The sequence below is a fragment of the Diceros bicornis genome, chromosome 7, assembly GCF_020826845.1.
Source record: "Diceros bicornis minor isolate mBicDic1 chromosome 7, mDicBic1.mat.cur, whole genome shotgun sequence".
In the NCBI taxonomy this organism is placed as follows: Eukaryota; Metazoa; Chordata; class Mammalia; order Perissodactyla; family Rhinocerotidae; genus Diceros; species Diceros bicornis.
Window position 1 is genome coordinate 43,570,596 of NC_080746.1, and position 14,581 is coordinate 43,585,176.

Genomic DNA, 14,581 nt, shown 5'->3' on the forward strand with positions numbered 1-14,581 from the left:
GGGATAGTGACTGCTCCTTATATGTGCTATTCTTTTACAGTTCCCTTTACCTTCACTAGACAATACCTCATTGCTCCAAAGCTATTATAATTAATCATTGTTTATATTAACTTTTCTTGTTTATGTTTCTGTGTGGTTTCTCTGTCTCATCTGGATGCTGACTAATGTTATATTCACACAAGTGAATGCTCTGTGTCAGTGAAATCCAGTGAACTACAGCCACAATGACACAAAGATGAAAACCTTCAAAGGTAAGTGAAAGAATCAAGTCCTAGAAAAATACACATAGTATAATTTTATTTATAAAAAGTTCAAAAAACACGCAAAGCCAAAAACATGTGAAGGATAAGCCATATGTGGTAAAATTATAAATAACAGGACACAATATCATAAAATTCAAGAAAGCGAGTATCTCTGGAAGAAGAGGAAGAAGGCACAAGGTCAGCAGTACATGGGGGATCCAAAGATACGGGTAAAGTCCTTTATTAATTTGGTTACGGGGGAGGTTTACAAATGTTCATTTCTTTATTACAGACGGTCCCTGACTTACAATAGTTCAACTTACAATTTTTCATCTTTATGATGGTGTGAAAGGGATACGTATTCTATAGAAACCATACTTCAAATTTTGAATTTTGATCTTTTCCCAGACTAGGGATCTGTAGTACGATGCTCTCTCATGATGCTGAACAGGGGCAGAGAGCCGCAGCTCCCAGTCAGCCATGCGACCATGAGAGTAAACAACGGATACACTTACACCATTCTGTACCCACACAACCATTCTGTTTGTCACTTTGAGTACAGTATTCAATAGGTTACAGGAGATATTCAACACTTTATTATAAAATAGGCTTTATGTTAGATGATTTTGCCCAACTATAGGCCGATGTAAGTGTTCTGAATGCGCTTAAGGTAGGTTAGATGATTTTGCCCAACTGTAGGCTAATGTAAGTATTCTGAGCACATTTATGGTAAGATAGGCTAAGCTATGATGTTCGGTAGGTTAGGTGTATTAAATGCCTTTTGAACTTACCATATTTTCAGTTTACGATGGGCTTATTAGGACGTGATCCCAATGTAAGTCTAGGAAGAATTGTATTTTTCACTGTACATATATGTTATATATACCTTGTGGTATAAATGAAATATTAGCTAATTTAAAGAAAAGCAATTATCCCCTATGGTATAGAGTGATTATATTTACTTTGCAGTGTGATTAAACTAGAGTTGACCAACTAGTGTGCTAAGATAGCGATCCCCTCAGCCTTGGATGGCTAGGCAGGGCCTAAGGCCTCTGGCTTGGAGCAGCCCTGTGCATTTTCCGTGTGTTCTATAACAAACTGATGTTTTCTATGTGTGCAATAACAGGCGTAGGTTCGGAAGTGCTCAATTAGACTTGATTCCCTGATAATCCCACATAAGAGTTTTAAAATATTAGGCTGGTCTCCTTAATTTTAACACTTAGTTCAACTTCAGAATAACCTCCTATAATTATAGAATAAAACTCATCCATTTTCATTTTTTAATCCACAGGGAAGAGAAAAAAGAACACTAAGATATACATATATATACGCACAACTTTATTTTTTACTTTATCAGTGCACCCATCATGATTCTTTCTGAGTGATATACCATACCAAATCAATATGGGTTCTCTGAAGAACCCTCTTAGGCTACTTCTTTCAGAGTCCCTGCTGCAGCCTGCACTGTGAAGGCTGCAATAGAAATCTGTCTCTTCACTTCTCCCCACGCCTTAGAAGGATCCACTTTGCTTTCAATATCAAACAGAGCATCATAGATCCCTGGGAACGACTCCCCTGCATACTTGTTGTGGCTGCTTGGAGCATAGATGACATGCCTGTTGATAAAAATAGTTTGCTGTCTATTAGTTGCCCAAATGATATATACAAGAGAAAAATAGGAGCACTCTACAATCCCTGGATCACATAATTCTGATTTTATGATTTGAATAAGCCACTTGTCAACTAAACTTCCAAGTTCCATCATCTCCAAAGACTACTCTATGAAATATGTGTTAAGTAATTATATTTTGACTTTAAACAGATGACTCAAAGTGGTTCAGAGCAACAAAAATAACAATAGCCAGAACAGCTTGTCACCTACTATGGATCATGTTTGATATTAAAGAATTTGAGTATAAGTTTTCTAATCCTCGAAAGCAAGCTCTACAAAGTTGACATTAGCATTTCAAAGAGGAGGAAATTGAAGTCTGAGGGATTCAGTGATCAGTCTCAGGCACATAGCAAATAGGTGCTTACTTCACTATACCACTCTACTCCCAGAAACGTAGCACAATTGTGACTATAAAGTCCTCCTGTGACCAGCCAACCTACTATTGTGTTTTTCTCCTCTTTAAAAAAGAAATCATTAGAATGGCTAGCTTAAAGCATGAAGAATCATTAAAACCAGTTTTGTAATGTTTAGCATGACCTAGGCAGAAGGTGGTGTTTCATTGAAGGAGCTAAGCCAGTTCATGTAATGCCCTGGAAGGAAAGGACAGGTGCAAAGCAAAGAGATAAAGAAGGACAGAGGACAGTCATGCTGCTGTTGGCAAACCAATCACCTTGTTTGGATGACGCCCTTACAGCAAATTCCCATCCTTTGATGATCCCCAAACAGAAAGATGGGGCCACTGCTGGCTGGTCAATGATCTAGTTTGTCCTGTAAACTTAGTAAGATCAACCTGGGTATAGTTGGTGTTTATCAGAAATAATTACAACTGTCAAAAATTAGAAAAAAACCTAAATGTCAACATCACGAGAGAGAGTAAATAAATATATATTTATTATATATTATATATAATATACATATATTTATTATGTCTTATGTATGTACATAAACACAAAGGTTTTTAAAATGCGAGAGGGGCTGAAATTATATATACCAAAATATAAACATGACTTTATATCTGACTGATAGAATTGGGGAGATTTTTATTTTCTACTTGTGACTTCCTGGATCATCTAAATTTCATACAAGGAACATATATTCTTTTATAAGCAGAAACAAAAAAAGAAACTAAAAAGAAAAATATGTAGCAGTCATATTACATTATGGGAAGAAATAATATTTATCACTTACTACATGTATTTTGAAATTTTCCATTTGCTTGCAAGAAATTAAGTATATTTTTTCCACAGTGCAAAAAATAAGAAAAAAATGATACTATAATAGAGTCATATTTTTTTCCTTACCTATAGAAAGGCCTGTCAGGTAATCCTAAAGGATCAATAAATGCTCGTTCCAGAAACATCAGTCGATCATTCATAATTCTCAGTAATATGGGGCTAAACAAGGAAATGAATACAGTTGTAGCTTCAGGAAAATGTGTACACTACCCAGCAAACTAAAAATTCAGCACAAAACTAAACTAGCTAATATATTTTAAATTCCTATAATATGCAAAATATGAAAATAGAATACCTAGTTACATTTTAAAAATCCTATAAAATACTATTCTGCTGAGGCTTATAAAACCACGGAAGCAGTTATAAGTGCCAACGGAAAAAAATGGTAATAACTTTTATTTATATTAAAATAATAATTGATTGATAAACCTAGGTATTTAAATATAGGCTGCCTTTTTTCATCTTAGGTATCCTAATTACCTACTCATTGAAGTAATTTCAATACTGAAATGGGATAGTCTGTTAATGTTTAGTAGGAAATCATACATATTTACCAAATGACAGCTAATGGTATTTTTATTATTAAAGATAAACCTATCATCATGAACACAAGAGATGGTGTTCACTTCATCCTGTCAACAATATTTGAATTCCTGCTATGTACCAGACACTCCTGCTTTCACAGAGCTCACAGTCTAAACGGTGGAGGGGAGTGTTATTGTAATAAGAATGACAATTTTTATTTAAAATAAAAATTAAATAATTAAAAATTTATCAACAAGTCTTGAATAGTTCAACAAATTAATTCTGTTATAATTTAATTAACTAATGAGAAATACTCAATACAATAAGGAATAATAAATTACCTTATTTAAAAATTTAATTATTTCAATTTTGTTATATTTTATTTTAATAACAGCTACTATTTACTGATTGATTCCTATGTGCCAATTACTATTCTGAATGTTTATACAATATGTTATTTTTAATCTTCAGAGCAATCCTAGAAGTTAAGCAGGATAAGAGCCCCATTCCATGGATGAGATAACTAAGACACAGTAGTTAAATAACTTGCCCAAGTTCACAACTAGAAAGTTTTAGAGTAACGTAAGAACTCAGTACTATTCTTTCCACTGCACTATACTGAGAAAAGGAAAATAAGAATAAGTAAAGGCCCCACAATTTGGATTTGAGCTATTTTCAACATTCACTTATTTAGCATCAAGAACGCAGGTTTTGTGATAGTATAAAGGTAGACTTTATCTGTGAGCAGTTCACATAAAGTAGTAGACAAGACAAGTGAATGAAACATAATTTCAATAGGATGCTACAGGTTTCTGAGCCAAATCCATAAAGCATTGCTTACAAACAAAAAATTCACCTAGACACACACACACTCTCAGATGTTCTTGTACACAGCAGGTTCAATTTGAAGTATCCCTGGGAGGTAATGCTCAGAGCACCAGAGTTAAGTTAATGGGATCTTTTCACTCCAGAAGGATGCTGGCCTGCCTAGGGAGACTGGAGGATGATAGGTCTTGAGGTCCACTGCTACATGAGCATGAAGGTACTAGGGAGTCAACTCTCTGTATCCTTTGATGGGTCAAGGGATTGATTCAAGAAAAGCAGGATTCAAGAAGTATCTCTTCCTCAGATTTCACAGTTTGGGTTGAGAAATTCAACATCTAGTTTAATTTACATTAGCCAGAATTTATTAGTATTATATGAGATGCACTGCTCCATGTGTTTTGGGATTTGAAAACATAATATAGAGTCACAAACTGTACCTTAACTAACATTTAGAGCAGATAAGACAAATACAGAAGTACTCAAGGAAATGAAAGCCAAGTGTCCTCGATAACCATACCAACCCTTGAGGCAGTTTGCCAGAGGGAGGAAATAGCATTTTTTCAAGGATAGAAAATCAATTTCATAAAATATGTGGTGTTGGGGATCTCCTTAAAATTTATTTATCATTATGGATGTTTTCCCAAATGTAAAAATTTGGAAAAGATTGTAAAGTATAAGAAAAGAAATCCCCATATTCACCCCAGGATTACACAATTATGCTAACTGGTTTATTGTAAGTTTTTCTCTATGTTCAATAAAAATGTAATTAAAATATATTTACTATTTTATATCCTTCTTGTTTGTCACATTTTATTATAAATATTATATTTCCTTTATAATCAATTTTAAGATTTAAAAAATGTTCAAATTGGTGGACATCTAATTTTTTTAGTAGTTTCACTCCTCTTAGTGAGTGAATTTCACTCGTCTTAGGGTATTAAGATTGGTTAGAATTATTTAGTGTTATGATTCATATCTTTCTCTGAGAAGCCTTTTTTTCCTTCCGAACTTGAGACTCTTTCATGAAGAAAAAAATCCAAGAAATGGAAATACTATGGCAAAGTGTAAGAACTCTGTGATGGCTCTTGAAACTGTAGAATATGTATTTATGCTTTTCCAAAGGTTAAAAAATTCACAATGCTATCAGAAAAGCATGAGAGCATCTGCTTCAGTGTACTGCCTGTAGCAATGTGTACAACCAAGTTTTAAACCATTACTGACTTGATATGAAAATAGTTTACCATTATTTTCCTCTGTATTTTTGAATTAATGAATCTGAAAATTTTTTATATCTGTTTCTGTACAGGTGGTATCTTCTTTTTGAATTATCTTGTCCATTGCCAATATTTCCAACTTTGTTCTTTTGGATTTTCTCATTAATTTTCAAAAAACATTTTTATAATGTTCATATTACCACTTGCTCGTATTTTCTGGAAAAGATGTTTCCCAGTCTTTTATCATTGCTTTTAATTATTAGTTTTCATGTTATTAACCATTTTGATATTCTCAAATCTGATCGCATTATCATTTCCCTGTTGCTTCTAACCTTGGAATCTTACTTCCAAGAGATTTCAATTTTTGTTAAAGAATTCTTCCACACCTGTTGCTTATCTTTGCACACAATGTGAAGCAAGATTCTGAATTCACTTTATCAGTTGCTAAAAGAGCTTATACAATGTTATTGCTGAACACCTTTCTTTCTCCAATGATTTTTGATGTATCCTTCATTACAAATACATCCTTATAATCATGTATTTGCTGTCTATTTTTAGACTGTTTGCTCTTATTTTTCTATGTATCTTGCTTCAGTCCTGTTAGAAAACAAAATTCAACCCAGTAAATGTGCAGATTTAATTGGCTTTATTAAGCCGTTCCTGAATCAGGCAGCATCTCATCCGGCAAGTAGACACGCCTCTACTGATGATGGAAGGTTTTTTTTTTTAAAGATGTTAGATCTTTTATTTATTTATTTATTTGTTTTTGTGAGGAAGATCAGCCCTGAGCTAACATCCATGCCAATCCCCCTCTTTTTCCTGAGGAAAACAGGCCCTGAGCTAACATCTGTGCTCGTCTTCCTCCACTTTATGTGGGACGCGGCCTCAGCATGGCCTGACAAGCGGTGTGTCAGTGCACGCCAAGGATCTGAACCTGGACCGCCAGCAGCAGAGCGTGCTCTTAATGGCTCCGCCACGGGGCAGGCCCAGAACTTTTTTTTTTTAATATGAATATTTTTTTTTTTTATTATTATTATTTTTTAGGAAGATTGGCCCTGAGCTAACATCTGTTGCCAATCTTCCTCTTTTTCTTTTTTTTTCCCCAAAGCCCCAGTACATAGCTGCATATCCTAGTTGTAGGTCCTTCTAGTTCCTCTATGGGGGACACTGCCTCAGCATGGCTTGACGTGTGGTGAGTAGGTCCGCACCCAGGATCCAAACCGGCTAACCACTACTACACCAGGCAGGCCCCATGGAAGGTTTTTATAGGAAGACAGGTGGGGCAAGGGAACTATTAGCAAAAGAAGAGTAAAGATTGCGGTAGGCCCCATGGCGTAGCGGTTCAGTGCACGCGCTTCGGATCCCCTGTGTGCACCTACCACCGCTGTGGCGCCCTCCCACATCAAGTAGAGGAAGATGGGCACGGATGTTAGCTCAGGGCCAGTCTTCTTCAGCAAAAAGAAGAGGATTGGCATAGATATGAGTTCAGGGCTGATCTTCCTCACAAAAAAAATAAATAAATAAATAAAAGAAAAGAAAGGATTCTTTTTAGGCCAGGACTTGTCCAAAGTGAAAGGCAAATTGTCTTTATCAGGCAAATTGCCTCTTCTTCTGGGGGATGGGGAGGGCCCAAGTGACAGATTACCTTACTGGTACTTGACCAGAAAATTCCAGATGACATTTCTGGGAGAGGTTGAAACTGCAATGAGATCAGGTATCAAGTCTAGATTTGGTATCATGGGCTTTAGCACAAGTAATGCCATTTTGGTCCTGTGGTTTTCTTTTTAACCGTCCCCAAGGATTTAATATTTGTATCATCATAATGTTTAATATACAGTACATGTTCATCCTAAAATTCTACTTTTAAAAAACTTTCTCTAATATTCTCACATTATTTTTCTCTTATCTTAAAATTCTGTTCTAATTATGTTTTACCTTTGTGATTTTACACAGAATGAATCCTAAAGGCTTAACATTTGGGAAAAAAAATAATGGCTTTATAATATTTGCCATTCTGGATAAACAGAATTTTGCCAGGTGGAAGTGGAAATGGGGAACTCTTTGTGAGGGTAATGGCATTAGGAAGAGGGAGAAGGAAGGTGTGCTCTGTAATGAGAGAGTCTGGTTGAAGTACTGTGTACAGGTATTGAAAGAACAAGAGATAAAGCTGGAAAAAGCTGGGGCCACACAGTGGAGGACCTTCAATGCTAAGGCAGGAATTTTCTAACTAATCAGTTGGTGGTAAAGGAGGCACCAGCATTTCTCAACAGCACAACTGCCATTCAGAATGTCAGAAATAGGTCTGAGAGCTAGGGCAGCCCTGTGGAGAATGTGTTAGAGTGGAGACAGAAAGCAACAAAAAAATATTCCAAAGATATTTCAGCAACAAAGAGGTCAACTAGTATTTGTTTTTCATTATATCTTTTATATGCATAACTTATATATGTAGAGCATACTTGTTTTTGTCCAAGTCTTGGAGTCTCTCACTGAACTTAGAAGCAATTTCTGTAAAATTCTTCACTGCAGAAAAAAGTGAATCTGAAATAGAAATGAGGCCCAAATAGCATCATTCTATAGTTTAAGCAAAGGGAACAATATAAGATGTTCTCTATTGCATTTTACAAAGTATTTGTATTTTGTATATTACAAGATGAGCATCGATGAAATGAAAAATACATTTGTAGAGATAAATAAAATATTTGATCACGTGGAATAACAATAAATAATAAATTGACCTAAGATAGGTCACTACAATTTAGAGATTAACAGAAACATACAGATAATGAATTTTGAAAGAGGAAGTGTAGCATACCAAATGACACACTGTGTGTTTTCATTTCTTGTGGATGTTGCAGTGAAATATTATAGATTTTGTCAGCATACTTTCTTAAAACTACAGCATAATCTCGACAGTCAAAAGGGAGCACTATGGAATTGGCTAGTTCAAATACCATCCCTCCTCGAACCTGGGCCACAGAGAGGTGATACTTAAAAGTTGGATCATAAAACTTTTCCACCAATTCATATGTTTCATAGACACTGTGATACAGTGGATAGCTGCTGAAATTGTGTATTGCCTAGAAAAGAAATAAAATATATCTCTTGTAAGATAGCTTATAATAAAATGTATAGTACTGTACTCACTATTAATATTAGTAAGACTGTTTTAGTCGGTACCTCAATAAAAAAAAGTGCCTTAATAAACCACTTACTAAAGAGTTAGTAGTATAATATTAAACCCCACACAGGTTTTTACTAATTAAAAAATATGTGGTGGCCGGCCCGGTGGCATAGTGGTTAAGTTCATGTGCTCCACTTCGGCGGCCCAGGGTTTGCAGGTTCAGGTCCCTGATGCCGACCTACACACCGCTCATCAAGCCATGCTGTGGTGGCATCCCATATACAAAGTAGAGGACTGGCGCAGATGTTAGCTCAGGGACCATCTTCCTCAAGCAAAAAAGAGGAAGATTGGCAACAGATGTTACCTCAAGCAAAAAAAGAGGAAGATTGGCAACAGGTGTTAGCTCTGGGCCAAACTTCCTCACCAAAATTAAAAAAATGTGTATACAACATAAATGCTATTATAAAAATTATTTTGGAAAGACTTAATAGTCTTGCCTTTAAGAATACAGAAGATGTGGAAATGTTTCTGAAACAAAGACAAGATAATGATACGTTTGAGTAAAAGTAATTTAAGAAGACAGAAAATTGTTAGAGGCAAGTAAATAAGCATTATACAATAATACAAAAGATAATGCTACAAATTGTTTAATGGCTGAAATCCCATGGATGACTAATTCTCTGACAAGCAGTGTGCTCAAGAGTGAAGAGTCTGAGCAGTGAGGGTTTCAGGAGTGGGTCCAAAATCTCACTAAGGAAAGAGAAGGAATGCTTGGACAGGTATAAGAAACCAAGAACATACACAAAAGGCAAGAGGGAAGGGCTTTTCAAACTGAATTGCTGATTTACACCTTTTGCCTATTTTTTTAACTGCTTATTTTTCTTTACTGGTATAAAAGAACACTTTATATAGTGGTGTGTTGAAGAGACTGGGCCTCTGGAATCAGACTGTCAGAGTTTGAATCCAGCCAGGCCTCAGGACTTATTACCAAATAACTTTAGGTGGTTATTAACCCAAAGGTTATTAGCTTTTCTTCGTTGTAGTTTTCTCATAAGTAAAATGTAGATAATATTAACATCTACCCTCATCACCATCCCCATCTAACTCTGCCTAACTTCCTGCTCCAGTGGTAAGAGAATGAAGATTTCCTGTCTGGGGAGAATAATTAGCCCAAGAGAAAAGACCTACAGATTCTTAATGTTGGTTGCCTCGCAATGAAGCAACTAGAACAGGCATTCTCCATCCCTATCCTGTGAAGCTTCCCATTTGAGAAGTGCCACCCTTGTGTACAGGGCTTCAGTCAACTTTTCATGGTCTCACTCCTAAATAAAACAGATTGCCAAAGACGACCAGGCATTGGAAGAAAGTCTTTAACTTGAAAGATACAGACCAAGCACACAAACTAAAATAAAATCAACACACAGTAAGGAGGTACTGCAGGGAATGGAGGAAAACTTAAAAAGGATTTCAAGGAAAAATAAAAGATAAAGAAAGATATTCCAGAAAGTAGAAACGGACACAGATAGTGTAGTATAAATGACTTTTTCAGACATGCAAGGTCTTCAGATTTCATTCACCCTTTTCAAGAAGTCCCTGAAGGATGTGCTCCAAAAAAAGTAGAGAGTAAATAAGAAAAAGAAGACACAAAATCCAGGAAACAGGAGATCCAAAACAGGAGAGAAATGAAGGTTCTCCCAGATTTCTCAGTGAAGGCAAATTTCACAAGCAAGAGCTGTGCCACAGGCAGAGAGAACAATCAGAGAGCCCAGAGGAGCAGAAGAGCCCAATAGGGGATGGAAATCTGCCAGATCACCTGATGTGTTTGAATATACTAAGAGTTCGAGGTGAATCAGTTATGGATACATGGAAAAAAAAAAAGGTGTTCAAATCAACGAGTGGAGAACAACTATATACCGAGAAAATGCGATGAGGGAAAGTATTTGGGAGTTGGGAGAAGAAGCAGCGATAAGAGAACTGAATGCCTATCTTCCCTAGTAAGAAGTAAATGGATACTACACAAAAATGAAAAATAAAGAAATAGCAGCATAAGCGTACTATTTATAAACATGCAGACAGATATCAGGGGAAATCAATTAAAAAGTTGAAAGAAGCTTAGTCTCCTGAACAGAATCAGGGAGAAGCATGGAGGTAGGATAAGGGACCAGTTTTTTAATTAAAACACATAGAACCACATGACATTTTATGAACAATGCACCTGTGTTACTTTGATAAAAATAAAAACTGTCAAATTGTCATTATCATCAGCAGCAACAACAAAAAGAAAAGAATCATGACTTGCATATGCGTTCATTGTTTATTGTGACATTTGTTGTTATAACTTTCATATCTAATGACTGGAGATGTAATGAGATAAAAATCCAAACATTTGCAGGTCTTGATACTGATTAGTTTTGAATGACAACGGGTAGAGCGGAGACAAAGACAATTCCTACATTTCCAGTTAGAGTAACCGGGTGAATGCAATGCCCCCAAGGGAAACAGAAAATATGTTTAAGGGAACACACGGAAGTTCATGTTACAAGGCTCGGATTCCAGATGCAGGAGCTCTCCCATGCAGTAGTAGCACCACCTCTTCAAATTCCTATATTCTCTAGTGTTTAAGTGACTTTTTTTTAAATTCAGAATTATCTGTTTAGCTAAAATATATTCATAAATAATCTTAAAGAACTTACTGACAGACTTACCCAATTTTTCGTATATCGTGCTCTGCCTGAGGCAATCCCAAGTCTTTGGAAGAACACCTCAAAATCATTACCAGATCCCAACTTGCTAATCCTTTCAGGGATAAAATACAGGATTATTTGAGTAATTTCTTCACTGAGTACAGAGTAAAGATAAGCTAAACTCCATTCTTACTCTTATAAATATAATATTAGATGTATAGCCTTAGACAAGCAGCAAAAGAAAAAAAATTGAGAGGAATACCAATTCTGATCACAAAGTATCTACTTCCATAAGACTATTTTGGATAGGGGTGACCATTGTTCTTTGGGTTCCTAGACCCCAAACATGTTGTGGGGGAAGGGGTATTTCCCTACACAAACAATAAGAAATTCTCTGGGACACCATTTGGGTGTCCTACAATTCAACTCAGTTCTGACACTATTTACCCAGAGATAGCATCAAATTTCACAGTTTAAGGGTTCAGTCCTATAAGACTGCCACGCCCACCCTCAGAAGCCAATCACAAGCCCAGATTGTTATCAGTGCTTCTGACCAACTGGCTATAAATCAGAGGTTTTCAGGATCCCCTCCTTGGGTTCGATTAATTTGCTAGAGCAGCTCACAGGACTCAGAGAACTACCTTGCTTACTAGGTCACTGGTTTATTATAAAAGGATAGAACTCAGGAACAGCCAGATGGAAGAGATGCACAGGGCAAGGTATGGGAAAGGGCACGGAGCTTCCATGCCTTTTCCACGTGTACCAGCCACTCTCCCCAAATCTCCACGTGTTCACCAACCCGGAAGCTCTCCGAACCCCGTCCTTTTGGGTTTTTATGGAGGCTTCATTACACAGTCATGATCAATTAAATCATTGGCCATTAGTGACTGGTTCAACTCCCTGGCCTTCTCCCCTCCCTGGAGGTTCAGGGATGGGACTGAAATTTCCAACCCTCTAATCACCTGGTTGGTTCTCCTAGCAACCAGCCCCCATCCTTAGGTGCATCCAAAAGTCGCTTCGTTACAAGTGAAGCAAAAAACACCTTATCGTTCTCATCCCTTAGGAAATTCCAAGAATTTTAGAGGCTCTGCGCCAGAAATAGGGATGGGGAATAATATTTCTTATTAATAATATTTCTTATTATAAATCACAGTATCACAATTGTATGTCACTTTTTGAAAAAGATTCAAGTTGGAAAATATTTTCCTTCATTAACTTATTTTATCATCTATATTTGTTGCATACAATAAAGTTAAAAGAAGCAGAAATTTTTCAGATAATTCAGATGTAAATCCTATCCTTAAAAATGTAAATTATTCATAGTGTTGATACCTATTATCTCAGACTACTGAGAGATTTATTTCTCTTCCCTTGCCTGTGAAGATACAACCAATAATAAATTTATGTCTATATTTTTCCTAGAGTAACCAAAATATTTGTTAATTCTATGATGTTCAGAAAAAAAGAAAATTTATAGAGTGACTAGGGTCAGAAATGTGAGGGGGAATTACTTTCCACCATTACAACTTTTGACTTATGTACCACATGTATTTATTTTCTCTTCAAAAGAGAACCATTTTTTGATGGCCTGCAAATTTAACTTCAAATATTTTGTTTGTAAACCTAAGCATTGCTTTTCCTTTATCAGATGTTAGAGAATTTTGAAAAATTAAATGTTTATTATTAATGATTGAAAGAAAATATCCTTATATTTTCAACACAATCCCATACTGAATTCAGTAGAAAGTTCTGTTTGCTTGTTTACCTGGGTATGCCGCTGAACTCGGGGGAAGGACTTTTCTCATTCCAGCTCTCATACAGAGATTTGCCTTCAAAGCCTTTGTCAGGGCTTTGGAGCTACACAAGTTAAAAAAAAGAATACCTACAAATCAGATGTTTTAAAATCTAAATGTCCATTAACCAGAGAATGAATAGCTAAACTATATTCAGCAAAACAAGGGAAGCAATCCATACATTAGCAGTCATCAAGAATTACAATGTTTCTGACAATAGGGGAAAATCTCATATTATTATGTATAAGTGCAGCTATTATTAAAAATACATAGAGCGTACAGATGGTCATATAATAAGATTTTTTGTCTCTTTTTCTGAATTGAGGGAGGCTACTCTTAAAAATACATATTTCTCCTCCTCTTATAAAAAAGAAAATGGAAAGAAGCAAGCTGGTTAAGGGAAGGTGCTTCTTTCAATATTGCTTCTGGCCAGCAAGGTTGGCCAAGTCAATAAATAATACATAATAAAACAAACGCGTTAATATTTTATTTAATTAATTGTGTATTTATTGTAATTGTGCTAAACACTGGGTTTTCGATACATTCTCTGGTTTTACAGAGGAGAAAACTAAGGGCGTAAAATATGACCTACTATTGAATTCTAGTCTCAGCATTAGATGTTATGCCAAAAACATTTAGCAAACTAAACTTTAATTAATGTTCCAATTCATAGGGAATTGAATACTATATGGTATACAATGTTTTTATATTTAATAAAAGAGCTATGTACTATTTTTCAATGAATTCAGTTCAAAAAAGTTTACAGAGCACCTACATTGCTTAAGGCTTTTTGTAGATGCCAGGGATACAATGTTCAATAAGTGGGAACTGTAATACAAATGTGGAATTCAGTGGGGTAGGTGCTATAATAGAGGTATGTGCAAAGGTCACGGGAACACAAATCAATTTGCGTAAGCATGAGGAGAGAGTCAGAAGTTAAGTCAACATCTTGTAAAATGTAAAATTTATAAAAAAGGAATAAATAAAGCAACAAAATAATTTCACTCAAGCTTATAAATATCCACAAAACTTTGTTGTAAGGAACAGTATGACTCCATTTATTCTAAGAAATGCAAATTTGGAATAATGTAGCTAAATTCTCAGTTTATTACTAAAATTTGAAATGCTGCAAATCACTCTCCCAAAACAAACAAAACAGAATAAAACAAAACCAGAAATTGTCAAGCATCACATAATTTCAAATCTGACCTACTGAGTAGTGTTTTTGTAATTGTTCCATGATGCCACCAACACAGGCAGTAAACAAATA

At 35.6% G+C, this 14,581-nt stretch overlaps 1 protein-coding gene across 1 annotated transcript in view; it reads right to left on the reverse strand.

Annotated features, from left to right (window-relative positions):
* Positions 1 to 1,331: 1,331 nt before the first annotated feature.
* Positions 1,332 to 14,581, reverse strand: part of FOLH1 (folate hydrolase 1) — a 52,635-nt gene continuing 39,385 nt past the window's right edge. The window contains exons 14-19 of the mRNA XM_058545434.1: positions 13,284 to 13,375; positions 11,540 to 11,630; positions 8,526 to 8,790; positions 8,170 to 8,251; positions 3,216 to 3,308; positions 1,332 to 1,858 (exon numbers count right to left, since the gene is read on the reverse strand). Coding sequence (XP_058401417.1) covers positions 1,669 to 1,858; positions 3,216 to 3,308; positions 8,170 to 8,251; positions 8,526 to 8,790; positions 11,540 to 11,630; positions 13,284 to 13,375 — 813 coding nt within the window. The 3' untranslated portion in view covers positions 1,332 to 1,668. The remainder of the gene's footprint in view (positions 1,859 to 3,215; positions 3,309 to 8,169; positions 8,252 to 8,525; positions 8,791 to 11,539; positions 11,631 to 13,283; positions 13,376 to 14,581) is intronic.